Below are 27576 nucleotides of genomic sequence, written 5' to 3' on the forward strand. Positions count from 1 at the left end.
ATTAATTTGTTAAAAAGGAAGACTTATTTTTAATTTCTCATTTACTTACGTTTTAAAATTACTTTATTCATTAAAATTAAACTTTTTTTAGAAATTATAAAAAAATTTAAATAACATTTCCTTGGTCGATTTAATTACTGTTTGTTCATTTCATCGAAAAACGTCTATTTATCTTTCTTATTGAATATAATTAAGTAAATATCCACGTAATTGAATTGTGGGCTCATGTTTAAATTCTTAATTAACTATGATAATTTATTTAAATGTTCATTAGGAAACAAGAACAGTAAACTTCTGAATGTTTGAAATGATTAAAAAATAATTAATTAGTTGTGATGAAATTATTTTATTTTAAAGTCAACACCACAAAATGCATTTTTCAATAATTTAAAGACTGGTTATTTTCTCCTCATTTTTTATTAAGTATAAATTTGAAACGAATTTTACTGTGTATTTAAAATGTCGTTGAGTTGAGAAAATTAATTTTCTTACATTGAATGAAGACGGACAAGATTCAACACAAAATTATAATCATGAAAAAAATTCAATCAACACTCTTTTTTACTGCTTAATTAAGAAAGATAATTATGAAGAAAAAATTTCAAGTACGTCGTATTTCGAATACGTACGACGATTATTTCAATCGGCAATTTTACATACAATGACATAAATGCAACAATGCAGATGCGTTGCAAAAAATACCTCTTTCCGGACTTTCCCCGTTTATTTGACGGTTTAAAGCTGTTAAGATGATATAACGGTTTTTCACTGCTTCTCCCCCTTATCATAAACAGATTGAAACCGTCAGTTCAAATTCTAGTTTTTGCAATACAGTTTTACTTGCCCTACAATAACTTTACCTTTTCACAAATAATTTGACGATTACTTTCTATGTCTGTTTCTATTTTTATAATTAGTGAGCCACTATAGTTGTAAACGTTTTTAAGCATAAATATGATTTTATTGTGCAAGATTTTCAAGACAAATACAGTTTCAGACTTTTTTTTTATAATAAAACACTAAGGCCGGGATAGCCTGGTTGGTAGGGCACGGGGCCCATGTCCAAGAGGGCATGGGTTCGATCCCTGTCAGCCGAAGACTCCCCGTGTAGTAAATGGTGACTGATGCAAGTTAAATCTGTCGAGTCACCAAAGTCCTCCATGTTCCCATTACAAATCATACCTCTGGGGGTACTGATCCAGGAGTTTCCTTCTGGATTGGTTCAAAATTACAAGGGTACGGAGTTGAACATTAGTAGTCATAAACCCAAAATTGAGTCAGCTGTTCAACGACGGTTATAAAATAATACAACACTAATACCGTGTTAGCTAAAGGGAAAGAGAATTCGCCTCTGAACTGTGTAAGTAACTGTGTAAGTATGGTTCAAATAGTCAAGTCAGCTGAAAGGTTGTTTATTTCACTCTTAAATCTCTTATATCTTTATTAACCTGAGCTAATCGACCAATTTCCTTCAAATAATGGAGTTTTCATTTAAAATTACGTCAAAAAAATCTGCTGAAGAAATTTGTGGTGAAATATCTCTTCGAGTTCGCTGAACATCTTTAAGAGTTGTGAAAAAAAGAACACTTTTTCAAAATCGAGCTTTCATAGCTTTAAGCACCCAGAATGCAAAAGGATTGCACCAAGATTATTTTTATGCGATACATTAAATATTTCCTCTTTCGAAAACTCCAATGTTGGCACGTTTTGATTTCGTCTGCAATTGTTTACAATCATTAACGAGAGTTAGCTGTTACATTCAATTCTGTTTTTCATCTGCTGGAAATAAAATTCGTCATTAAAAACATCTATGTATCTTTTTAGTTGTCTAATAAAGCCTTATACAGGGCCCGCGCTAAGGACTTCAAATTATTAGCCAAATAGCAAAAGTATTCTCCAATTTTTGACAGTCTTCGCCAAATGCAAATCTTAACAATCTTTTATATATATTTTTCTTTCCACTGCAAAAAAAAATAAATCATTCGCCAATACTTTCGCCAAAACACAATTTTATTCACCAAATTTACGATTTTATAGCATTTGGCGAATGCTTAACCGGGCCCTGCTTATACTATACTTTAGTTTTTAAGTCTCTGTAAACTGTACTAAATGATTTCTTACGTATTATTTTAATCTCTCCTACTCCGTTAAGCCTTGTTCAAATTCCTCTTAATATTATATCTGCTATGCGTATGCTTAATTTACAAACTCAAGTTTATTTTAAAACTTCGTTACAGCTTAAATTACTGATTCTTAGTTTATATTGTCTCATAAAAATAAATTTGCTGATTCTTATGATTATCATATCTTATTATTATAATATTATTATTACTAGGAGGCTTCGCCCCCTGCTCGCTAGCGCTCGCCAACCCCCGGAACTGCTTTCGCAGTTCATGATGCTCGCTTTGCTCTCTCATTGGATACGTTCTTAACGTCTAGCTTTTGTATACTTTTTTGAACACTGAAGTTCCGAAAACTTTTCACTGTAGAAAATTATAAACCCGTGCATTTCTATATTAATTTGAAATTGCAAACAGTTCACATATTTTTCTTAATCACACTATTCTAAATTTCAGTTGTTGAGAAAAGTAACTGTTGTAAGTTTTGTTTTAAAGTCTTTCCCACCAGAGGGCTAAAATCATGTGTTGTAAAACAATATGAAATAGTACTGAACGCCGGATGTAAAGCATCGGCTTCGATGAAGATAATTTTGTGAGAATTTTTTTGATAATTCGGTGAGAATTCTCCCGATTAGACTTATGATGCTCACTGCGTGCTCTTGCGCGCCGAAGCCTATCAATTAAAACGTATTAGCGTCTTATATAATATAGATTAGCCATATGATGCTCACTACGTGTTCTTGCGCGCCGAAGCCTATCAATTAAAAATGAAAACTGTTGCCAACGCGAGTAAAGAAATATCATCGGTTTTATTGATACATACGTATTAGCGTTTTATATAATATAGATTATTATATTATGTCTTATTATTATAAATTTTACTGCTATAAAATAACAAACATGGTAGCTGGAAGCCGTACCTTACCCCAAGTAGTGTAAAAAAACATTCTGCTTGCTTCACAGTATCAGGGACTATCCTTGAGATTTGGTGCAGTAGAACATAATTTTGGTGCAAAGTATGTGCCACCATTATTTGTGTTCAGATACACAAAATTTTTCACTTTACTATTTGAATTTTTTATGGCTACTTGTAAATTAAATAATAATAAATAATAACGAAAAATAACTTACTACTTTTTATTACTTTTGGGTGAAAAAGTCTTATATTGTGTAAAATTTATTGGACTCTCTTCATTGGTTTTAGAGATGTAGTAAAATACGTGAGAAATGATATTAACATAAAAGGATCCGTGCACTCTCCGAACCATTAGATCAAAAGTTATCAAAGTGTTCTCCTTCTTATTATGTAAATGGCAGAAAAAATGTACTGTAAATATAAAGCAAAAGCTATAATCGGTTTCGGACTTCTTTTCCTGAATTAAGACATGATTCACTGTAATACAAAGGACAAATCAACAAGGAAATAGTAAATTCTAATAAAACATTTAAATTAATATAAAGCTTAGAATTCTTCTTCTTTTTCTAGATTTTTCTTTTTCAAGTTTTTATAAGATTATTTAATTATTTTAAAGAGAGAAAATAAAAATCTTTTTCGTTCATAAAAATTTGTTGACTACTATATAAAAAGGATTTTTCTCTTCGGTTTCTTTTTACAGTTTACTCAACTTCAAATCGAATAAAAGTGTAAGAATGTAAGCAACTCAAGTGAAAATATAAAGTTTCAAAAGTATTTTTGGTCAAATAAACTAAAATGAATACAAAATACTGTGTTTATATATTTTTTACAAGTTTTGTTTTTTACTTTTCCTTTGTTATTACTTTTTACATGTATGATTATAAGAAGTTTTAATTTCATCTTCGATAAGTGATGGTTTGAATTTATAAAACTTTTCTTACTTTCTTTACTTTTTATTCTTCATATTTCAACTCAAAAAGAGTAAACAAAAAAAAGTTAAAATTAATTAATATTAAACAGTTTTGCTTAAAAATAACATAAAATAGTTTTCCAAAAGATTTTTATTTTCATTTTTGAAAATATTTTAGAAGAAATTATCTTTTTCTTTGAACAGAAATTTTTTTTTGTTAAGTGAGATTTTGTTTCATTTTACGACATTCTTTCTACCTCAAGAATTCATAAATATCGCAAAATTTAAATTAATGTTTTTTTATTTAGCGGAAATATAAAACTATTGGGAAAAAAACTTTATTCGCATGAATATTCAAAAAAAGGAGAGACCAAAATTCGTGGTTCTAGGAAAGCTTTTCTGAAAATTAAGATTATCCGGAAGTTTGGGGGGGGGTTAAGGTATAAATCCCCCTCCTCGCAGAAACTGAGAGTAGATTGATGAAAGTTATCAGCGCTATCACAATTTTAAATTGAGTAAAAATTTGAAAAGGTAGGCAAAACATCAACAAAAAAAAAACTTAAAAATTATGAGTTTGTGGAAGGTTTATTTAATTTTATATTCTATTTTATAACCAGCATAGAACAGCCTACCCGATTCGACCGTCAAAGTTCAACTTCGTAGCCTTGTAAATTTGAACCCAAACCAGAAGGCAAGGGAACTCCTGGATCAAGCATTGGGAGAAAATAGCCTTCATGGTTGATATTTACTAACCCCCATTTGTGTTACATGGAGAGGAAAACCTCTCACTGCTAGCTCAACAGCAAGGAGATTCGAACCCATTATTTATCTACTACTGAGGATATTTTATGTCAGTACTGTATTCAGCACGAGTGAGAATCAAAACTCGTATCGACCAGCCAAAGCTGGGATTCGAACTTGAGGTACCTCATTGGGAGAAAATTTATAAACAAAGGAATTTCAATACTAATTGCGAAACAAAAGTTAATTGAGTTAACAAAACAACCTTAATAACAATTGCAAAGCGAAAGTGGTTCGCGTTAAAACAGAAACTTCAATTAAAATTGTAGAACAACAAGCGATTTGGGATAACAAAGAAACTTCAATAGAAATCATAAAGCAAAAGTCATTGAATTTCTAAAAGACTTTAAGACGTCCGGATTGCGTAGTGGTCAGGGCGCTGACCTCACATCAGAAATGTCCCGGGTTCGAATCCCGGACAGGTCATGGATGTTCTTTCATTCTTTGTCCATACTGTGGACGCTGGCCTACCTGATATGGTACTCCTGCCAAAGTGGCCAACAAATGTGCCAACTGATACCTAAATTATGAGTATCAATCAGGTGGGCATTGGTTAAAAAAATAAAAAATATGAAAAGGCTTAAAAAATTAAACAAATCTTAAAGCGATAGATACTGATTAGATGGGTATAAAAAGGAGTTTACTTTACTTTTTTCCATTCAGTTTTTTAGTTAGTGGAACATATTTTATTGGAACAATTTGTTTTGTGTCATACAAGAAACAAGGGTAGTTGCGAAGCAATGAAGGGAGTTGGTGAGCGGAAGTGAACAGGATGTTGTCCCTTCTAACATAATTATAAATTCACTTGCTATAAATTCGCTACATTCATGACTTGTTTCTTTATTAAACTCGTTTTTATTTAACCTATTTTTATAGTTATTGCAAGATTATCTTGAGAATTATTAAAATTTAATTTAACCTTCCCGCAACATCGAATTTTAATTTATATATATTAATTATAATTTTAATACGAATAGAAGATGCGATGGTGTCTTTTTACTTTTTCTTATTACTCTATTTCTGAAATATAGTTCATGGAATTAATTATTAAAACAATATGTGATTGAAAAATATCACGTATAAAAGTTTATTTCTTTATTTATAAAATAACTGTTTGTATAAACATATAGTCTCAAATTTATCTCTGATTTGAAATCATTTTCTTCAGAAAATGATTGTATCGTAATTCGATAATGTACTGTATTTCGATTGTCTTTGATTTTTATCATCGTTCAAGTTTTATAAACTTGAAATAAATTTATCGGGTACTTATCTGTTGAATGGACTATATGTTGGCAGAGTTGCTAAGTTTCCTGAGTTATCAACATCGCCAACATTGGAACCTATAACCGATAGTATCAAAGTTTAATACCGTGATATGTTGCTAAAAATATAGATACTTCACAATCTGTAGCAGTATTTTTTCAATTTAATTAATTTATACTATTTTAACATTGGTAGATATTCTCGTTACCCAAATAAAATGTAACAACTTTCACAACAATATCGTATTCAATAATTTTCGTCATGTATGAGATTCGCGATGTTATTTTTTAGATATGTTAGCTATAATGATTACAATATGGCTTACAGTTAGCTACAATATGGACTAAATTAAATTAAAATATAAAAATACTGCTATAGCTCTAATAGTTTTATAACATTTTTTGGTGCTTAAGGTGTAATTTATGACTCCTTAAGGAGTAATAAAGTAAGGAGCAATAAAATAAGCCTAAATTTATTTTTAATGCGTGGCTTACAGAAATGGATAACTAGAATGCAAATGAAGAAGGGATAAACTCTGTTAAACATATTAATAAAGCAAAATAATGTTGATGAAGCTCAAATCATGGCGCAAAAACTTTGATTTTATAAACAGGAACATTCCTCAGTGTTTAAACTCAAAATAACGGGTGAAAGTACAAGACAAACTCATTTAGAAAAAGAAAAAAACAATCTAATCAATATAGTAAGAGAAACAAGCTTGGACAAGATACTGAAAAAACAGAGTAAAAAAACAGCAGCGAAACATTGGTTTACCTTGTTCAAGCTCGTTCGTCTTTCCCATCTTTTTCTTATTGCAACGCGCGTGTCTCATTATTTTCTCCTATGATTTTGCGTTTCAACACTGAAGAAAGCTCTTGTGTATAGAAATGAAACTAGAGTATGCCTATTTTTTGTGCCTTTGTCTGCGTTATATTCGCGTTGTTCTGCTTTATCCATCGTGACTGAATTTTAAGCATATAAACTTACGAAATTAATACACACATTAATGTACATGATACACGAAATTGAAACAAATCATACCGTTTTTTTCAGTTACGAATGTTCACAATGTGACCCTTTTGTTTTACTTTTGACATACGACCCATAATCAGTTTTGCTCCACACATATTCTAGTTTCACACTGTCAACAATTCATCACTAATGCGATCTTGAAGTTCTTGCTGTATTTTTGACACCAGCATTTCATAAACAGTGTCTTGGGCATGAGAGTGATAGGTGAATTACCCTTAATCACCTTACCCAGAGTCGCGATGGCTCAGGAGATGGAGCGTCCACCTTCCAACGATGCGAACCGGGTTCGAATCCCAATACGAATTCCGCATCCAGCTCGCACCAACCACATTGCTGACGTGAAATATCCTCAGTGGTAGACGGATCATGGGTTGGAGTCCCCTTTCCGTCAGGCAAACCGTGGGATGCTCCTATGGTCTTCCTCTCCATGTAATATGCGGGATAGTTCCATCAAAAAGTCCTCCACGAAAGCAAATTTCTCTCAATACTCGATCCAGGAGTTCCCTTGTCTTCTGGATTGAGTTCAAAATGACAAGGCTACGGAGTTGCACATTAGCAGTCGTAAACCCATAAAATTGGGTCGGCTGTTAAATGACAGTTATAGAACAAAACAAAAAAAAAAGAAATCACCTTACCCTGAGATGCGATGGTTCAGGGGATAGAGTGCTCGTTTTTCAATGAGGTGAACCGAGTTCGTATTGATGAATTCGAATCACCCAGTGATAGCTGGAATTCCGTACACGGTTCGCTCCGACCACAGTACTGACGTAAAATATTCTCAGGGGTAGGCGGATCATAGGTTAGAGTCCCCTTTCCGTTAGGCTAACCGTGGGTGGTTTTCGTGGTCTTCCAGTCCTTGTAACGCAAATGCGGGTTAGTTCCATCCAAAGTGTCCTCCGTGAAGGCAAAATTCTCTCAATACTTGATCCAGGATAGGGTTCAAAATAAGGCTACGGAGTTGAACATTGGTAGTCGTAAACTCTAAATTGGGCCGGCTGTGAAACGATGGTTATAAAGTAAAAAATAAAATTATCACCTTTTCCAATCGTATTTCTTTTTAAGGGGCTACGTCGAAGATACTGTTTTTAAACCACTAAAGCTTAAGTCACCACAATAACTTTAAGAACGCATTTTTGCAGCATTAGAGAATCGCTGACAATGAGAAATTACAAAACGTGTGGAACTACATGCATTACAAGTTAGAGCTCAACAATAAAAGAGTAACACATAAAACATCTGGAAGTAAAAAAAAAATGGTGCATTTTTTTATATTTGTGTAACTTTAAAATGTGCTATAGACTTAAAATCATAAGTATTTAAAATCAGATCATACATTTGTGTTAAGCCTGTACAGTGCACAAAAAATTAAGTGAAATAACCTGAATAACTTTTGGTTTAATAACCGGATTTTCACTTCATTTTGACTCAACTTTAATGGTTCGTAGGGGTGATCTCTGCTAATTAATTAATGCAGACGATATTTTGTTTAACGAAATCAAACACCAAAATACCTCTCTGAATAAACATTCCTATTTTTCGATCCAATGGCCAAAAATTTGGTCAGGGCTGCTGTCGATAATTTGTAAAACTTATCATTTTACTTACAGTGTATTTCCTCATATCTCGAGAACTTTTTGAAGCGAATTTAAAAAAATCTTGCACGCAATTATAAAATTTGTTTGCCCAAAGAAACTTTCTTACAAAAAAGATCATTTTAGTAAATATTTATTCTTTTTTATTATTTTACTTATTAATTTTCGAAAATTATTTTAATTGTATGTTATACAAACTTTTACATCACTTTAAAGAAAGTAATTTTATATAGCAAATTAAAAAATTTGTACGAAATTGGTTGAATAATTCCTGAGTAATCGAATTTTAAATACCTGATTTTTCAAAATTTGACTTCTCATAAACGACAGACTTCGTTTAAATTTTGTATTTTACTATATAAAATTATTTTCTTTAAATTTATGTGAAAAATTTATATACCTTACGATTCTAAATTGTTCGAATATTATTAAATAAAATAATATATTAATTTTTTTTAAATAAACTGAAATAATTATTAAATAAAATAAAATAATTATTAAATTATTAAATAAACTAAAATAATTATTAAATTATTAAGTAAACTAAAATAATTATTAAATTATTAAATAAAATAAAATAATTATTAAATTATTAGATAAAATAAAATAATTATTAAATAAAATAAAATAATTATTAAATTATTAAATAAAATTATTATTTTTATTTAATTATCTTTGAGTTGACATGACGAATATGAGATATGGCGAAGATGCAAAAGATATAGCGAAATATGCAAGAAGTAAAATTAACATTTTCACATTTCCTACTGCTCTGCTGGCCAAACAATTGGGACCATAATTCCCAGATTTTTGGGATAAATAATCATAATCCGAAAATTAAAAATTGAGTTCTAGTATGTGGTAGTCCGATCATTAGATCAAAAGTTTTTCAGTGTGTTGTTTGGAGACTTTACAATAAAAGTAAATTAAATTGTTACTAAACTGCACATAAAACTAAAGAAGAAATTTTTTTTCACTTATTGCTTTATACAAACTTCATACTGAACCATTTTCGAAATTTTTTAATGAAAATTAAAAAATTTAAAAATGGAATTTAAGATGCCCTTTCTATGAGTTTCTTTAACATAACGGCCTCAAATTGACGATGCATTAAATTATTTATTATCTCCTTACCAAAAAGTATAATTTTTGAATGATAGTATAATTTGATAAGTATATAAAAGTATAAATCAAAAAGTATAATTTGATTTTGACGAAATAAAGCAGTCACGTGTTTGAAGTCAATCACAGTTCATGGAGAAAGAGGTAGGAAATTAAATTTCAAACAAAATTATGTTATAGAGCAGAAAAATGTATATTTTTGACAGTTTATAAAGTTATGTTTATAATTATAATTAAAACTAGTAGGCATATTAAAAATCCATGCTAACTTAAACATCAATTCCAAAATTTTAAAAGCATCTTTAAAACTTTATACAATTCCATCTCATTTCCACTTGAGTCAAAAATATTTACATTACTATAAATGTAAAATTTTTACACAAATTTTACATTTGATAAAAAATAATAATAATCTTTATTAAATTCTAAATTGTTGACTGTTAATTTTTAAATCTATTTTTTGTCAAATTACACAAAATGTGTCATTAACGAAAAATATGCTCTAGCTAATTAATTAGTGATTTCTTCATCGCATATATTTCATTTTTAATTAGCCATCAGCTCAGTTCTTCAGCCCAAAAATATTTAATTTTTCAAGATTAAACTAAGTATGAACTAAGTATATCACAATTTCAATCAACCAAGTGCGAAATAAATTCTTGTCAGACCCTATTAAATAAGAAATATTGAATCATGGGTTGAATTTTTCAATTCAATTGAATCTAATAATAATTTTTAAAAAAAACTTAGTATACTCTTGATTTTTAAGTTCAAGCGAATCTAAAAATGAATTATCTAACAACCAGTTTCAAATTTTGTTTCATATTTAACCATGTTTTTTGAATTTGTACTCCCATTTCATTCATTATGGCCGAAGCCAAATTCCTACAAGACAAAAAATTTAAAATATTAAAAGGCTTACAGCTCCTTACCTGTAACAATAGTGTACCAGTTGGGATAAGAATTAGACGGAAAAATCGGAGTGACATAAGGCGCACGCACGCCATTCTCCGCTAATCTCCTAAAACCAGGAAGTCCTTTATCTCGGTCGGGATAATCCCACCTAAATCCATCCAAAAGAATGAGCAATAATTTATGACGAGATTTTCCGGACTGCTGTTTGATAGAACTGCTATAATATTCGTAACTCGAAGCCTCTCCGGAAAGTGCAGACCATAACAGAAGTAGTACAACTCTGCAAAACAACTGAGCCATGCTTTTCAAATGCAAGCTTTTCCCGATTCCGGGAGAAGCGGGAAAGAATGACTGTCCGGATTGCACTCCGGATCGTCTTCTGGCATATTTCACTCCCTGGGCCGCACTTAAAACAGTTGGGTGGAAAAACTTGTGGCGTTGAAAGTAGGAAAGGGGGGGTTGAGTACATATTGCATTTGACAGTAAGCTTCTAGCTTAAGTGAATCGAAGCTTATATCATGGTAGAATGAATAGACTTTTGCATTTGACGGAAATAAAGAGAAAAGCTTTTATTTTAGATGGCATTTAAAGCACTGCAAATGCTTTTGGAACATTTTGACAATAACAAAAATATTATTTTCCGTTAATTAATTTAACTTAGTTAATGTACGTATATACAACTCTTTTCCTTTATATTATGATAGTGTTATTTAACTTATTATTTGAGTAACAGGGGCCCAAATGAAAGATGTTTTAAACAAACCTCCATAAAGCTTTTGAAAAACAACATATTTTGTTTCAACAAATGGAAGTCTTCATTAAAATATATTAAATTTAATAGTTTCTTACTGTTATTTATTTATTTTAAATCTTATTATTTGTTAAGAATAGTGACTTTGTAAACGATTCTACACTTAAAAATTGCAAGTAGATCGTAAATTAAACTCTACCAAGTTATATTTAAATAAATATGCATTTTTTTCCACAACTTTTAAAATGTTTGGCTCATCATTCAAAATGGGATCGTCACATATTCTCAATATAGAATATTTTGAATTCTAATAAGAATTAAACTGTTAAATTTATTTATTGAATGAAATATTAAAAAACTTTGCATGAGTTGAAAATATTCACGCGATTATTAAATATTAAATCAAAGAACATTTTTTATAATTTAAGCAATAATAAATAATGTTGATATTATTACAGACTTTCCAAATGCCAATATGAGCGTGTCGTATTCTTCGAATGATTATCTGGTATGTACAGCGAATATTAAGCACTATTATAATGATTATGTTAATCATTCATGTTACACACCATCTATGCGTTTTTCAAAGCACCTAATTTATTACAAAAAAAACTTAAATTGAACAAAAACTATGTTTAAGTTTATTCACAATTAATTCACAAAATATAGAGCATAAATATTAAATAATTACTCTTCTTAAAAAAGATTACTATAGGCTTAGAATCATGCACTCTGAGCAACACATATAAAATAATTTTATTATTGTTAGTAAATGTGTAACATTAAATTAAAAGAATATTATTTTGATAAATTTTATTTTGCAAACATTCGAAAATGTTTGTATATTGAAAAAACTCCATATCAATTTACGGTATAAATTACCGGGACTTAGAGAGCATCAGTCGTAAAATCCATGTTACTGTAAAATCTATTTTTGCCAAAAAATATTATACCATAAATTTTACAGTAATATTTATTTAATTAGACTGATTCGATGATTTTACTGTAGTTATTACAGAAAAAATTATGATACATCAGTTTTTTCGTTCCATAAGGTGTTCCGTTGAAAATGGTTTTTGCGGCAAAAAGTACCAATACCCATTGTGCCAGTATTTTTTACTGTCAATTGATCAGAATTTTTAAACAGTGTAAGAGGAAACTGTATTCAAAACTGTATACTTCAAAATTCCACTACTTTTCAATTTTTTTTTGAATTTTACTTCCAGATAAAAATTTAACTTCAAAATGTCATAAATTCATTTTTTTAAGCTAAAATTGTTAAGATTTATTAAAAAAAAATTTAAAATTTCGTTTAAAGCCAAAAATTAATTATAAGTTTTATTAGTTTATGGTTTTTCTATAAAATTAAATGTGTCATTGTGGCATAATACTATCACAATTTTGCCTCACGTCTTTATTAAATAAACAAAGATAAATAATGGTTTGAAATTATTTATTGACAACTAAAGATAAATAAATAAGGAATAGTGAAAAACTTCAATAATATCATAAATATTGATTTAATAAATAATATCACGTTGTTAGAATTTTCATTCTAAAATTATGATAAATAACTGTTAGCTGTCTGTCCATCCAATTAACCACAAAGTTTACGGCAAAGAATAATTTTTACCTTTAGAATTTTGAAACTGTTTGCAACTAGTATGGTTATCGAACCATGAGTACAAGATGATACGTTTTTTTACCATTTACAAATAGCATGATTTAAAAAACATAAGAAAATTGAACTGGATATTACAGTTCAGCTTTTCGTTAAGTAATTGGCAATAGAGAGCGCATGACACTGGAAAAATTTCATACTTGGACTCGAACCCCCGTCCAGCCGATCATGAGTGTGACAGATTAGCACAGATGAGTGTGACAGATATTAAACACACCCATCTGTAAGGAACTAAGTGGCTTCATCAAGTTGGCTTAGTTGGTGCAATAAAATTCTGGTTGTTTAACCGCATTAAGTGAAAGCAGGTAATCAACGGTTTTTCTCGTTGTTAACAGTTTGAATAACATAGTTTTTTTTGTGGATATTAACTGTTATTTAAACATTTTTTCCGAGAAATTTCTATCAGTGCATAGTGGAACAAAATAAAATTTTATTTAAGTTATTCTAAGCAAGCTGAATAACAAAATATTTTATTTAATTATTATTATACTAAACATTTTTTCCGAGAAATTTCTATCAGTGCATAGTGGAACAAAATAAAGTTTTATTTAAGTTATTCTTATCAAGCTGAATAACAAAAGATTTTATTTAATTACTATTATACTAAACATTTTTTCAGAGAAATTTCTATCAGTGCATAGTGGAACAAAATAAAGTTTTATTTAAGTTACTCTTATCAAGCTGAATAACAAAAGATTTTATTTAATTATTATTATACTAAACATTTTTTCCGAGAAATTACTATCAGTGCATAGTGGAACAAAATAAAGTTTTATTTAATAGTTTATTCTTATCAAGCCGAATAACCGAAGATTTTATTTAATTATTAATTATTATTATACTGAACAATTGAACTTTTTTGGGGAAAAAATTAAACTAGGCAAATAAAAAAAATAAAAAAATACAAATACTTTTCTTAACCTCTCTCCGTTTTAGATTATTACTTTTTTTAAAAAAATAAATTCCATATCAATAAAATAGTTTAAAACGTATGAAAAATCGATGTCTTGCTTCGGGTTTTACTATTTTTGACTCTAAAGTAAAAATAAAAACCGTCATTTGAAAAGACTATAAAAATGGGTGAAAATTTTAAACGCCTTCTTTTATTGAGGCCGTAAGAAAAGATATGCTGTTATAGAACATAGTTCGAAAATTTTAGACTTATTCAGTTTAGTTTTATTTCTTTCCCGGGTGATAAAAACCATCTGAGCAGAAACAATAATCTTCCAATATAATCCAATATTGAATTAAGTATAAAAAACAAGAAAAGTTAACTTTATTTTCTGAATAGAAAAAATGTTATACACTAAGCAGTTACAGCAAACGGCATTTTTATAGATTTATTTTTACTTAAACATTGCTTTTATTTTTATATGTGCCACCCAAAACATTGCAGCAACTTGAAAGTTATACTTTTCTATGGTGCAAATATAACTTTTAATATTTTTCTAAAATAAATTTGTTAAAACGCCAAATCTTGTAATGAGCTTTTCCTTTTCCACAAAAAATAATTTTGTTTTAAACACGATGGTGTAAAGAATTTATATATTTTTACAAAAACAACAAATTATTTAAACTTTCCTATGTGTAAAAAAGATTTTTTAACAATTTTATCTGTTTTGCAAAATAAAATGGCTATAAATCTTTAATTGGGAAAAATTTATTTATTTTTTAACAAAATTTGAAATTTAATTATGAAACCATAAAAAGAATGTAACAAAAAAATTTTTTAATGTGACTCAACTAATAAACTTCATTTCAATGAAAAAGATGGCTAAATTTCTCTTTATTGAAAATGAGTCCGTTATTTTATCGAAGATTCCTAGAAAAATTGTTTAAATTTTCTTCTATTGTAAATAACTTTTCACTTGGACAAAAATAAGATAATTACACTTTTCTATGTTGAAAATATTTTGACGAAGACTAATTGGTTAAACTTTTCTTTATTGTGAATAAATTCTTTATTTTGTCAAAAATAGGTGAATTAAACTTTTAAACTTATAAAGTGCTTCTCCATTTTTACCAAAATAAACATTTTTTTACTTACAAGAAATCAACTTATTTAGATTAAAGAGCGAATAAAGTAAGTAAATAACTTTTTCTTGTCGAGGAAAAATAATATGTTTTTGACTTTTCCATGGAATTAACGTTGCATCCTGATACACTTAAACAGCGATTTAAGTGTCTTCAATGTCTAAAAAAGACTCAATTAAAGTGGGGAAGATATATTTGACATTTCCCGCTTCTATCGTGTCATTGCAAATTTAAATAAATAGACAATTCCTTTATCTGAAGCTTGCGCCTTACAAAAATTCAAATCATAGATTTACAGAAATATCTATCACGCCGTTATTGTAAATTTAAATAAAATGCTAATTCCTTTATATTGTAACTTGTTCAAAATAATTATCCGAAACGTTTCTATACAAATTATGAGATGGATTATATGGATTTTATAATATGAGAATTGATAATATAAGTTGGGTGGGAAAAATATGAATTTATCTCCCTACACGACGAAAAGAATTCTGGTAAAATTACCTTTTACTTGGTAATGACATTACTGGTTTAAAAAAAAACATCATAATTCTTATTAATAATACCAATATATACAGTATTTTAACCATTAATTTTCTAGTTTTTCCATTCGTATCGAAATACTTTACCGGAAATTCAGGTTTTTAAATTTATAGTTCTCATTACCATACATTTAGTAAAAAATACAAAACTAAACAGTAAATTTAACCACATTTTCCAAATTTTATAAACTTCATATAAAACCAGGTTTTATTGTTTATTTCACCAAAATCACTACGAAAGCTCTTCGGAGAAAAGTACCGAGCTTTTTAGCGTTCTTAGAGAGCCAGAAATAGGATAAATTTTACCATATTCTGATAATTTTGACCATACTCCATTTTCAGCGTGCATCATATGTAAAACATGAGTTTTACCTATTCGGTTTTTGAATCAATATTCTCTACATTAACAAATTAAGCACCAAAAGTTACTGGATGTTAAAAAAAGAATGAATATCCATTTAAAACTGAAAAACTGAAATTCTACAGAAGTTTCTTGTTATGTTATTACTCTTATTTACATCATGATTTCTTTTCTTCCTTTTTTTCTCCTTTATTTTGTTTGGAAGTTACCTTTTTTGCAATCATTTTGCTTTACTGTTGTCAATTATCCTTCGCTTTCTGAGAAATTACGACAGTTCTGAAAAATATTTGCAATACTTTCATCAGATAAAAACATTATCACTCTGCTCTTGGGGGACTTCAAACTACAAATATATTATTCTATACAAAATGAGGCAGTCACGTGTTCGAAGTCAATCACAGTTCATTGAGAATGAGGTACGTAATTAAATAGTGAACAAATCTATGTAATAAAACAAAAAAATTACATATTTTTGGCAGTTTAAGAAGCTATGTTTATTATTTTAATTAAAATTAGCATGCATTTTAAAAATCCATGATAACTTAAACATCGACTTCAAAATTTGAAAAAATTTAAAAGCACATTTAAAATTTTTTACAATTTTATTTAATTTTTACTTAAGTAAATTTTACCACATAATGATTATTCATTTACACTTATTCACATCCTGATTTCTTTTTATTTTGTTTGGAAATTGCACTTTTTGCAATCATTTTGTTTTATTGTTGCTAATTATTCTTCATTTTCTTATAAATTACAACAGCTCTGAAAAATATTTGCCTTCTTCAGAAACGTTTCAACAGATAAAAACATTATCACTGCTCTTAAGGGTTTCAAACTACAAATATAGTTTCTTTGTTAGGTTTAATATGTTTGCGTCAAAAACCTGTTTATATTTATGAAGCACAGATGCATATATTCAAAATAAAAGCGAGGAATTTTTCCCCACTAACAGTACAGATTCTTGGAATGAGTCTGTGCTTTTTCTGAAATTTATTTCAAATTTTAAAAATATTTTTTTAATCCCATAAAATCACTGCGAAAGTTCTTCGGTAAAAATTACCGAGCTACTTGGTGTTCTTATAGAGACAGAAACATGGTAATTTTGCACATACTTGTTTTTCTCAGTGTGTCAAATGTGAAGCATGAGTTTTACCTGTTCGTTTTGTGAATCCATATCTCATACATTAATAAATTAAACACCAAAAATTTATAATCGTAAAAAAGAATAAATATACATTTAAAACTGAGAAATGAAAAACAGTAATTCTACGGAAGTTTCTTTATTATGTTATTACACGTATACACACCGTGATTTTTTCTCTTTTCATTCTTATTTCGTTTGGAAGTTACCTTTTTTCAATCATTTTGTTTTATTGTTCCCAATTATCCTTCTCATTCTAAAAAATTGCATCTCTGAGAAATACTTGCAAACTTTTCACGAGATAAAAACATTATCACTGCTCTTGGGGGGGGGGGCTTCAAACTACAAATACCGTTTCCTTGCTAGGCTTAATATGTAATATCAAAAACCTGTTTATGTTTATTGTACAAGAATGCTTTCAAAATAAAAGAAATGAATTTTTCCCCCACTTACAGTACAGATTCTTGGAATGAGTCTATTTGTGTTTTTTTCCGAAATTTATTTCAAATTTAAGGAATGTTTTTTTTTAATCCCATAAAATATTTCTGAACTTATTTTAATTTGAATTTGCAAAAGAAACTGAATAAAATCTATAAACATATTCAATTTTGTATAAATTATTTTCCATTGTTGATAGTCAAAAAATGGTTTTGAGTTATTTTCAACGATTCTGCGTTTGTTCGGTTTCATATCTAATCTATTTTCTGTTTTCAATTCCAATACTTTTCTGAACAACATGTTTTGTTTATTTAAAGATTAAACAAATTTTCTTTTTTATTTATGATTTGCGATTGCATTGAATTTTACTTAAAATAGGTAGCATGCAATAGCTCTAGATTGACTAAAAAAAAACTTTTATTTTTGTTTTTTAGTTTTTCCATAATTGAAATTTTCATTTGAAAAAACAATATTCATACTTAAATTTCTTTTCCGCCTTTTTGTTCTTTGAGTTTTAAAATAAATTAAAATATTTCTAAAATTAAATTTTTGTGGTACCCCTTTCAAAAAACTTTTTTAAAAGATATATATCTTTTATATATATATATCTTTTATATAGATATATATATATATATATATCTAGTAACGTTCTGTATCTCATGAATACTTATTTTTTTCATACATTATTTTTAATATTATTGAGAATAATATAGCTATATATTTAATTTTTACTGTTCATTCTTTAAAAAAATATTATAAAAAATTTCAAGATCACCTGGATAAGATTCGCTTCTTAATGATGAAAATATTTTGCATAGTTGTATTTTTGTGTGTGTTTTTTTTTTAATTTAAATTTATGATAACGCTACAACAACATTATGTTTTATATTTCAATTTAATTTAATTAAATTATAAAATTAAACATTAGTTTCATATTTTAAAATATATTTCATTTTACGTAGGATAAAGAACATTAAAACAAACAATTATTCATTAACTCGTAATGTGAACAAAAAATAAATAAATAAAACTAATATTGTGGCAATATCGGTGAAATGTCTATTGTATATTGATTGTTTATCGTAGAAGGGAAATGTCTTTCTGCAAATAAATTTTGAAATGATGATATTTTTGTATAGGGAAATTAATACAATTATTCAATTGTTGTACACTGTAAAAAAAATTTGGTAAATCTTTAAAACAATATTTGGTGCAAAGTTTCTCATTATCGCGAAGTTTGTTTAAATGAAAGAGTATTTTATTTTTTACACCATAAATTGTGTAGTGTGATAGAAAAATACTTCCATGTTGCAGTGGACTGTCCAAAATTTGGTAAAAGAACTTTGACGGTGATTGTAAACTGACCGATGTTTGTTTACTACGCCATGTTTTCTTTACAACTCGGTATATCAGGACAACTAATGCAAGCTGTTTCAAACATCAACTTCTTTATGTTAGTAAAGGTTTTATTTGCATTAATTAAGTTTTATGTTCCAATTAAAGTTCCTTTATGTTGCATTCTTAATTTGGTTGGCGGTATAAAATGGTTAGAGGTATGTTATAAAATAACCTACTTACGGTAAATGGCAAACTTGGCCTGCATTTGCGAGCTTTAAAAATACCTGATAATGGTGCCTCCCTCTGCTTTAATATATAAAAAAAAAGAAGGAATGGAAATAGGTGTTTTGTTTCTTCAAAACACCTACTTTTGGTGCAACCTTCTATAGTCTGTCTAATCTAAGAACTCCTCCAGCTACCAAGTCTGAGGCCGTCTGGTGCTATGGAAACAAGAATGGCTCATTTTAGTGAGGGTACAGTGACCCCGCACCCTTACTTGAAATAGTCATACCTCGTTACCAAAGTCACCGCAGCAGGATTTACGAATGCTTGGAGGAGTTCTTATTTTAGACAAACTATACTGATATTTGGATTTGGGGGAAATACCATAATATGGTGAAATTGAGGTCCGTTTTATGTAGCGAGCAACTGAATACCAATTTTTGGTACAACGTGGCTTCTAATAGTTTAGTCGTCAAAATTTAAATTTGGATACCGAATCTGCCTGCCTCACTTTTTTTAATGAAAGATACACGTTTTTTTGAACATGATACAACAAAGCAAAATGCATGTTTTGAAAACATGGAGTTGGACCACTTTTACAATTAATAACATATACACAGACAGGGTACGTAGTGTTTTTAAAATGTGCTTAAAAGTGATTATTTTCTAATTTCGTTTTTTAAAAGCCCTTAAAGGTGCTTTTTTCTTACGGTGTTTTTAAAAAAATGCTTAATTTACCCTTTTTCAAAATGAGATTTTTCCTATACTATGTTGATTTTCCCTTCGAATTATGCAAAAAGACACAGCTCACAGCGTTTTCACAATTGATTCAACCCCAATCTATTTCGGCGTATTTTCAGTCCGTAGCGTATGAAAACGCCATTCGTTTTACATGATTCAAAATTTCATGATTTTTGACAACTGTCAAAAACAATGCCAAAAGGTTTTTTTTTTTTTTTGACATGATGGTTAAAACAAGATAAAACCGTCAATTGTCAAAAACTTTTCAACCCTGCTTAGTTATGATATTTTTTTAAAGTGCCTAAAAATATTTTTTGAGTATTTGATAAGTGCTTAAAAGTGCTTATTTTTTGTTGAATAATTTGGCTACGCACCATCATGTAAATAGAAAACACAGCGTTTAAAAATGCTTTTTTTTAATATTAAAAAATCCGCGTTTTTTACAGATTTATTCTCACCTCGATTAGAGGAGAAAACAAAAAAAAATTTTAGAAGAAAAAAAAACCACATTCCGTTATTATTCACAACAAATCCTGTCAGTTGTATGGAAAAATTAATCGAAGAAAGAAGACAGATAATTATCCCAAGAAGCAATTCCCGGTAATCATCAATCGTGTCCGAACTCGTCCAACCAACTTTGGATAGCAATGTAAATACAATGGCTGAAACAACAACAGTTAGGGAGACGGTAGTTAGCAATTTTTCACTCGGATACCTTATTTCCATTGACTTGATTAGATAGCCTTTGCCCCATAAGTTTGCGGCTTATTTCTTTCGTATTAACTCTAATACTGTAAGTCCAGTGGTTCCCAATTTTTTCCGGATACGGAATCATAAATAATCAACCTTTTTTCGACGGAACCCCAACTTTATCAATAAAGTTTTAAGTAATTATGAACGTCATAACCAATCAAAAGACGTATTTAAAATACTTCATTAAAGGATTGATGACTTCTCGTAGTTTTGTTATTAATAATCTTAAATTAGGTTTTATGTCTGTCCTTTAAATTTCCAGTCCTTGTGCTATATCTAATCTAGTTATAAATTTGTTTCTGGTGTGTATGTATGTGTGTGTATATATATATATATATATATATATATATATATATATATATATATATATATATATATATATATATATATATATATATATATATCTATATATATATATATATATATATATATATATATATATATATATATATATATATATATATATATATATATATAAGCTGAAATGGAAACTTAAAACAAATGGTATAAACGTTGAAAATAGTTATTATAGAAACATATTTCTATATTAAAGAATTTAGTTATTTCGAGTTGAAAAGCGTGATAGGAAATACTAATGAAATATTTTATAGAAGCTTTTTTTTTAAAATAATTTGTTCAATATATTGTTATTAGAAATATTATATTTTCCTTCACAGAATGCCATTTCCATTTTATTAAAATTTCATTTGAAATAATTTCATAAAGCTAATTGTAATATTAAATAAATTATGAATTATAGGTAGGATCTGAGTATAATCAAAGCTCATCACTGGTTATAAAATGCACTAACTCTCGGTACCCCATTCACTCTTCCACGGAACCCTGGGGTTCCACAGATCACCATTAGGACACCGCTGCTATAGTCTATAATTCATGCAAATGTGTTTTTTTTTCTATTTCTTATGCGCAATTAGGTCTGCGCAATAAGCCTAAGGCAAAAGTCTAATATCAAGCTTTTTTTTGGAGTACGCACTGTAAATATTGAGTTAATAAAGAGGCAAGGGCATTAAAAAATTGTAAAAGGCATTAAATATTGAGGTATATAAATGCATTAAAGTTTGTTTTTTCTTTTAAATTTAACATCCCGCTTATCATTAAACATCTTTGGTCTACAGTTTTAGGTCCTTCACAAGAGGATGACATGTTCTACCGAAATCTATGTTTTGTTTTAAGTTAATTGTCTGATTATTAAGGCAGAATGTAAACACTGTAAAAAATTGCGGATCAAATTACCGTATAAAATTCCGGACTTTGGGTGCATCATCCGAAAATTGCATTATATTATGAAATCTATTTTTATGGTAGAATATAATACCGTAAGTTTTACAGCAATATTTATATATTTAGAGTTATTGAGTGATTTTACTGTAATTATTTCTGTAGATTTTTTGCAGCAATAGATTTTTTGTTCCGTAGCATGTTCCGGTAAAAAAATGATTTTATTGCAGAAAGTACTATTACCCTGAGTGTCGGTACTTTTTACCAGTTGTGCTAAAGATTGCCTTTCAACTCCTCTATGTTTTATCTGGCAATCAAAAATATTTTAATGTGTTCTAAGTGCCGCCTTTCTCAATAGGGATTTGCTCGATTTCTAGAGTATTTTCGTTTCCTTTTGCCATAACTTGATCCGGAATGTTTTAGAATGAGGTTGGGAAAAACTAGCATTTTTGACTTCTCCTTCTTTTTAATCTTAGACAAAGTTTTAAGGTTGTAAAAACTGTTTGTAACATTTGTGTTGCGTATAGAGAGGATACCATATCTGAAAAAAAAATCTATTTCATGTTTGGTATATGTCAAGTATAAAAATGAAAATATTGATCTCAAAAATGCATCTCGTTCTGGATGTCCAGTTGATTTTAATGAAGAATGATTAAGCGAACTTTTGCATGAAAATTCTCTTCAAAATGACATGGAAACTAGTAGGAAAATGGAAATGCCCTAATAGTTAAAACTTTTCAAATAAAATTTGAAAAACAGTGTGAAATTAAATTTTAAACTCATTGTTTCATTATCAGTTTTGAGCTTTCAGAGTATGCAATAAAATTTTAGCAAAAAATTGAGATTAGTAAAATTTATTTGAAAATTAAACTCAAAAGCAAAATTTTAAATAATGGAATGTTGCTTATTGATTGAACTAAAGGTTTTTATTCTTGCCCTATAAATTGAAAAAATAATCTTTGCATTAGTTTATTTAATACTTAATCGCAGTGATACACATTATTAATCTAAAAACCAAGACTAATTTAAATTTGTAATTGAGGAATAGACAGCTAAGTATATAAACTAATTTTGAGCATTTAAATAAAAATTCAGAGACTGGTCAGAAATACATTTAAAAATAAATATTTAAATAATGAAGGTTTACTTATTTATCGAATTAGGGTTTTAAATCACTTATTTCATAAGCTTACAGAATCAGTTCTTAAGCTTCAAAAATGGATTCATATTTTTTGCTAAAACTTTTAATGAATATTGCGGTATCTGGTTAAAATAAATGCTATGAAGTTTAAAAAAATTACAAAAGCGTGTCCAGCGAATCTACTGTTTACAGGTTTAAGTTTTTACTTTTAAAACAAGCATTATTTGCACTAATTTCAATTAAAATCTAGGCCTAAGATTGCAATTACTGTTGGATGGCGACATGTAACATGAGAAGGACTGGGCGATATTAGAAATTATATATCGTGATGCATCGTCAGTTTTGTATCGCGATATAGCGATGTATCGCGATATAGTATTTTTGAATTTCATTTACTTGTAAGGCACAGAAAGTCAGATTTCTATCGAAACTCCATACTCAAATTGATTTAAATCAATTTATAGGTTTGAAGATATATATGTTTTGCTTAAGAAAGATATTAAATAAATTGACTACTATGCACAAAACTTACTTAAAATAATTATCGAAAAAATGTGTAGATACAGAATGAAATATTTGCACTTCTTTATCGTTTATAAGGTATTAGCATTAAGTACCTAATTATCTAAATTATTAATTAATTATTAATTAATTTAGGTAATTATTCGATAACTTTACTAAGCTTTTAACTAGAAATAAAAGAAAGTTTAAAACGATAGGTTTATTAATTATTTGAAAATCAATCAGTTTAAGCGAATGAAATTTTGAAAAAAAAAAAGTTTAAAGCCATAAAAAAAAATTTTACTAAGTGAGCCATATAAAAATAACTTTTATAATTACATAATTATTAAATTCGATTGTAATGTTCAAATTCTAAATGAAAAAGTAAACGCAAGTTTTGTTATATTTTCTAAAAATGATCACGCAAATAACGAAAGATTTCTTAATTTAAAAATAAATTTAAAAAATAAATAAAATGGAAATTTATCAATATATTTACCTAACAATATAGAAAGAAAATTTAAAAAATAAGTTCGTTAAAAATTATTTGTATGTTCAAAACAAAGTGCCAAATAAATTTAAAAAAAAAATAATAAAGCGCTTTTAAATCACTTTTTTTTATTATTATTATTTCACATAAATAATTACATTAAATTAAATAATGACCGAATTATGAACGAAAAACAAAGTAAGGTTTAATTTCTTAAAAATAAAAACAAAAGAATTGTGATATTCGATAACATATTTAGCTAATTAACTAATAACATTAAAAGAAAATTTAAAAAAACTGATTGTTGAAAAACTGAAATTCGCAAACTTTTCAAATTTTTTTGAATAAACGAAATTGATTGACTTATGTCCAAATCCAAATCACAAAAAATAAGTTTTGTTTTAACTTTATTTCTAAAAATAAAAGCAACTCAAGATTTATAAATTTAAAATCAGTAATAAAAACCCATTAAATTATTAGAAGTTTTATCCAAAAAGTTTTTAATAAATTAAGAGAAAAAAACCTAACAAATTTAATTACTTTGTAACTTAATTCTTTATGGGCGCCTTAAATTAGATTTCCGATAATTTTCACATTTAAAAATAAGAAAAAGTTTTGTTGAAAAAAATTACCTAATTAATGACGAAACTCTTGATAAATTCTTTTCAATAATAGATTTCGTTCAGAACAAGGCAACGGCAGCAATTACGAAGTTAGTCCCTCTGAAAATAATCTACAAGAAATGATATCAAGTCGCGACAAAGCAAAAATAAGAGGAGCGAAAACGAACATGCGAGATCACGATATAGTATTCTCAAAACTCTGGTTCTGATTCAACCGCTAATCAATCAAGGCCATTTCAACATAACGAAACGAACACCCCGAGTCGGCATCGGAACGTAAGGGAAGATCCTTGTGTGTCTTATATCGCTATATCGTTATATCGCTATATCGTCTTTCCTGGAAGACTTAAATCAGATTTCTGATGCATCAGAAATCTGATGCATCGCCTGGAACGAAAGTCGCTGTATCGACTTGCCGATATAGGCGTTAAATCGATATGTCGCGATACATCGATTTATAGCCCAGTCCTAAACATGAGCAAATTTTTAAACTTCATATTTTTTGCAACACTGAAGTTTTAAAAATTCGAATTTTAAATACTGATCAAAGCGAGTATCCAACCATGTGTATGAAAACTATTTGTGTTACACAATATGCTAACCAGCGCACAGCGAAGACAATCAAAAATAAGGCACATTTTTCTGACTTTCTTTCGGCAGAAAAATCTCCTCCTTATTCGCCAGACTTGATTCCATTGTATTTTTCTATTTGATTCATTTTAAAGACAAAGATTTGTATTCAACGACATAAGAATTAAGCATCCCTAAAAAGGTAATACTTTTGCCGCTCTGCATTAGGTCAAAAGGTGGCAACTTTGAAAGTTGTCAACAATATTTCAGATACAGTCTGGGAATTACAAGATCAGGCTCGCTTTCACAGACAACAACATATCTGAGGATTCAACTCGTGATCTTCAAACAGTAATCATGTTTTCATTTTCGTTCCGAAGTTTTCCTTAGGAATATAACATTGAACATAATAATCATTGAATTTATAGTGTATATGTATACAAGTTATTCCTCGTGATCCTGCAATTATGTCAGCACAGCCCAAATATTTTAATACTTACTGACAGTAAAAAAATCTTTATTGAGTTCATAAAAGTTATTTAATTTAGATTAAATGCTAGTCAAAATAGCTCTTTACAGTCATTTCTCTTGGGAATATTAATAAATCTATCATTTTACCAAAGACTTAAAATAATCTTACATTATTCCTCGGTGCAATTTGAATATCCGTAAATTTGGTCGAAACAAAATTAGCAATTAATAGATAAAAAGTTTCTTCCGGTCCCATTTTAATTTAAAATGAGATTGTATTTTAAAAATTAATATATCTACTCATTTAATCAATTTTGTAATCGTTTGTGCAGAACCCAACTTTAAATAGTGTTTCGTGCTACGAAGTAATGATGGCGGAAGTTATCAGCGAATCAAAAAAAAAATTTACCTAACTTCGCTTACGCAAAGTTCATCAACGGGAAATTGATTTTTACGTATTAGAGACTAAGGAAAAACTTTATAAAAATGTTAAGTTTTAAAAAGGGCTGAAAATAAAATAAAAAATACCTTCGGGAAAAAAATTGCAATAACCTCGAAGAAAATTAGCTTTTCTAGTTTCTTTTAAGTTTTTTTTTAATTTCTTTTTCTATTATCTCAAATGTACTTAATCCCAAAGCTCTGGATGGAAAGTTAAAAAATATATATAATTAAAAATTCATAACTAGTGCTAGTTAATAAAAAGTTGTAAGAATGAATTTTTAATTGAATGAATTGGAAGATTTTCTTTCTAATTAATTTTGCAGGTCTTTGTAAAGACTTTTTATTTCAAGCAATGTTGATATTATTTTAAAGTAATAATTAGATTTGTTTTGTTTTTAAGTTTGCTCACAACATTACTGAAAACATCTAATTATAAAAATGTTTAAAAAAACTGCGTTAAAATAAAAATAAAAATTAATAATAGTAATTCTGTTTCAATTTTCCATTACTTCATATTATTTAAATTTCTTAACATCTTAATAAAGAGTAAATATTGAAAAAGTTACAGTCTTGATAAGAAAGATAAGTAAGTAATATTTGAAAATTTTTGCACAATAAAAAATCTATTTATTTTTTAAGAAATAATGTAAAAAATTCATAGCGTATTTTAAACATGTGTAAATAATAAAAATGAAACATTTTAAAACTACGTTTTTAAAATCGATCAAAAAGGAGATGTTTTCATTTTTTTGTCAAACCTTAAACGAAATACATAAGGCACATATGCAAGGATGTGGTGTTTATTTCATAACAGATATTCCTAACGTTAAATTTATTACGGTTACGAAATTTTATTTCCACACTTTCTGTATTGCAATCATATAAAAAGAATTATTAGGAAAAAATAGTGGTACAGTTCCAAAAAAAAAATTAAGCACCCTTCATAACTTTTGATCTAATTATTGGATTTACACGTATTACGACTTTATCTTAATGGTTCGAGAGCCTAATTTCAAATATGTTAATTAACTAGCTGATTAAAAACGATACTTCAAACTACGAAATCAGACACAAAAACGTACTTTCACTGCAACAAACTATCCCTTTATTTCGACGGATTCGAACTCATGGCCCTCAAAATATGTAGGGGGTAGTCGGAATCTAAAAATATTGTCTCAATAGTTCGACCTAGATAATATAAATTTTATTTTTATTATTTTTGACTATCTCGTTTAATTATGATCGAAAATCTATTCAATAAGGTATAAAAACTTTTACACAATTTTAAAGAATGTAATTTTAAATAGCAATGTACAAAATTTGAACGAAATCAATCGAATAGTATTTGAAAAACTAAATTTTAAGTAAATGACCTTTTTAAAATTTGATAATTACTGAAAAATTCTAGATCAAATTAC

General features: G+C 28.2%; 1 protein-coding gene across 2 annotated transcripts in view; it reads right to left on the reverse strand.

Annotated features, from left to right (window-relative positions):
- The window catches only part of LOC107438564 (glycerophosphocholine cholinephosphodiesterase ENPP6), an 81884-nt gene extending 70821 nt beyond the window's left edge, over positions 1-11063 (reverse strand). For both annotated transcript variants that reach the window (XM_043047481.3, XM_071178369.2), the window contains exon 1: positions 10692-11063. In XM_043047481.3, the coding sequence (XP_042903415.1) occupies positions 10692-10974 (283 nt within the window). In that variant the 5' untranslated portion in view covers positions 10975-11063. The remainder of the gene's footprint in view (positions 1-10691) is intronic.
- Positions 11064-27576: the final 16513 nt, after the last annotated feature.

Source organism: Parasteatoda tepidariorum, chromosome 6 (genome assembly GCF_982258835.1).
Source record: "Parasteatoda tepidariorum strain Cologne lab strain chromosome 6, Ptep-v5.0, whole genome shotgun sequence".
In the NCBI taxonomy this organism is placed as follows: Eukaryota; Metazoa; Arthropoda; class Arachnida; order Araneae; family Theridiidae; genus Parasteatoda; species Parasteatoda tepidariorum.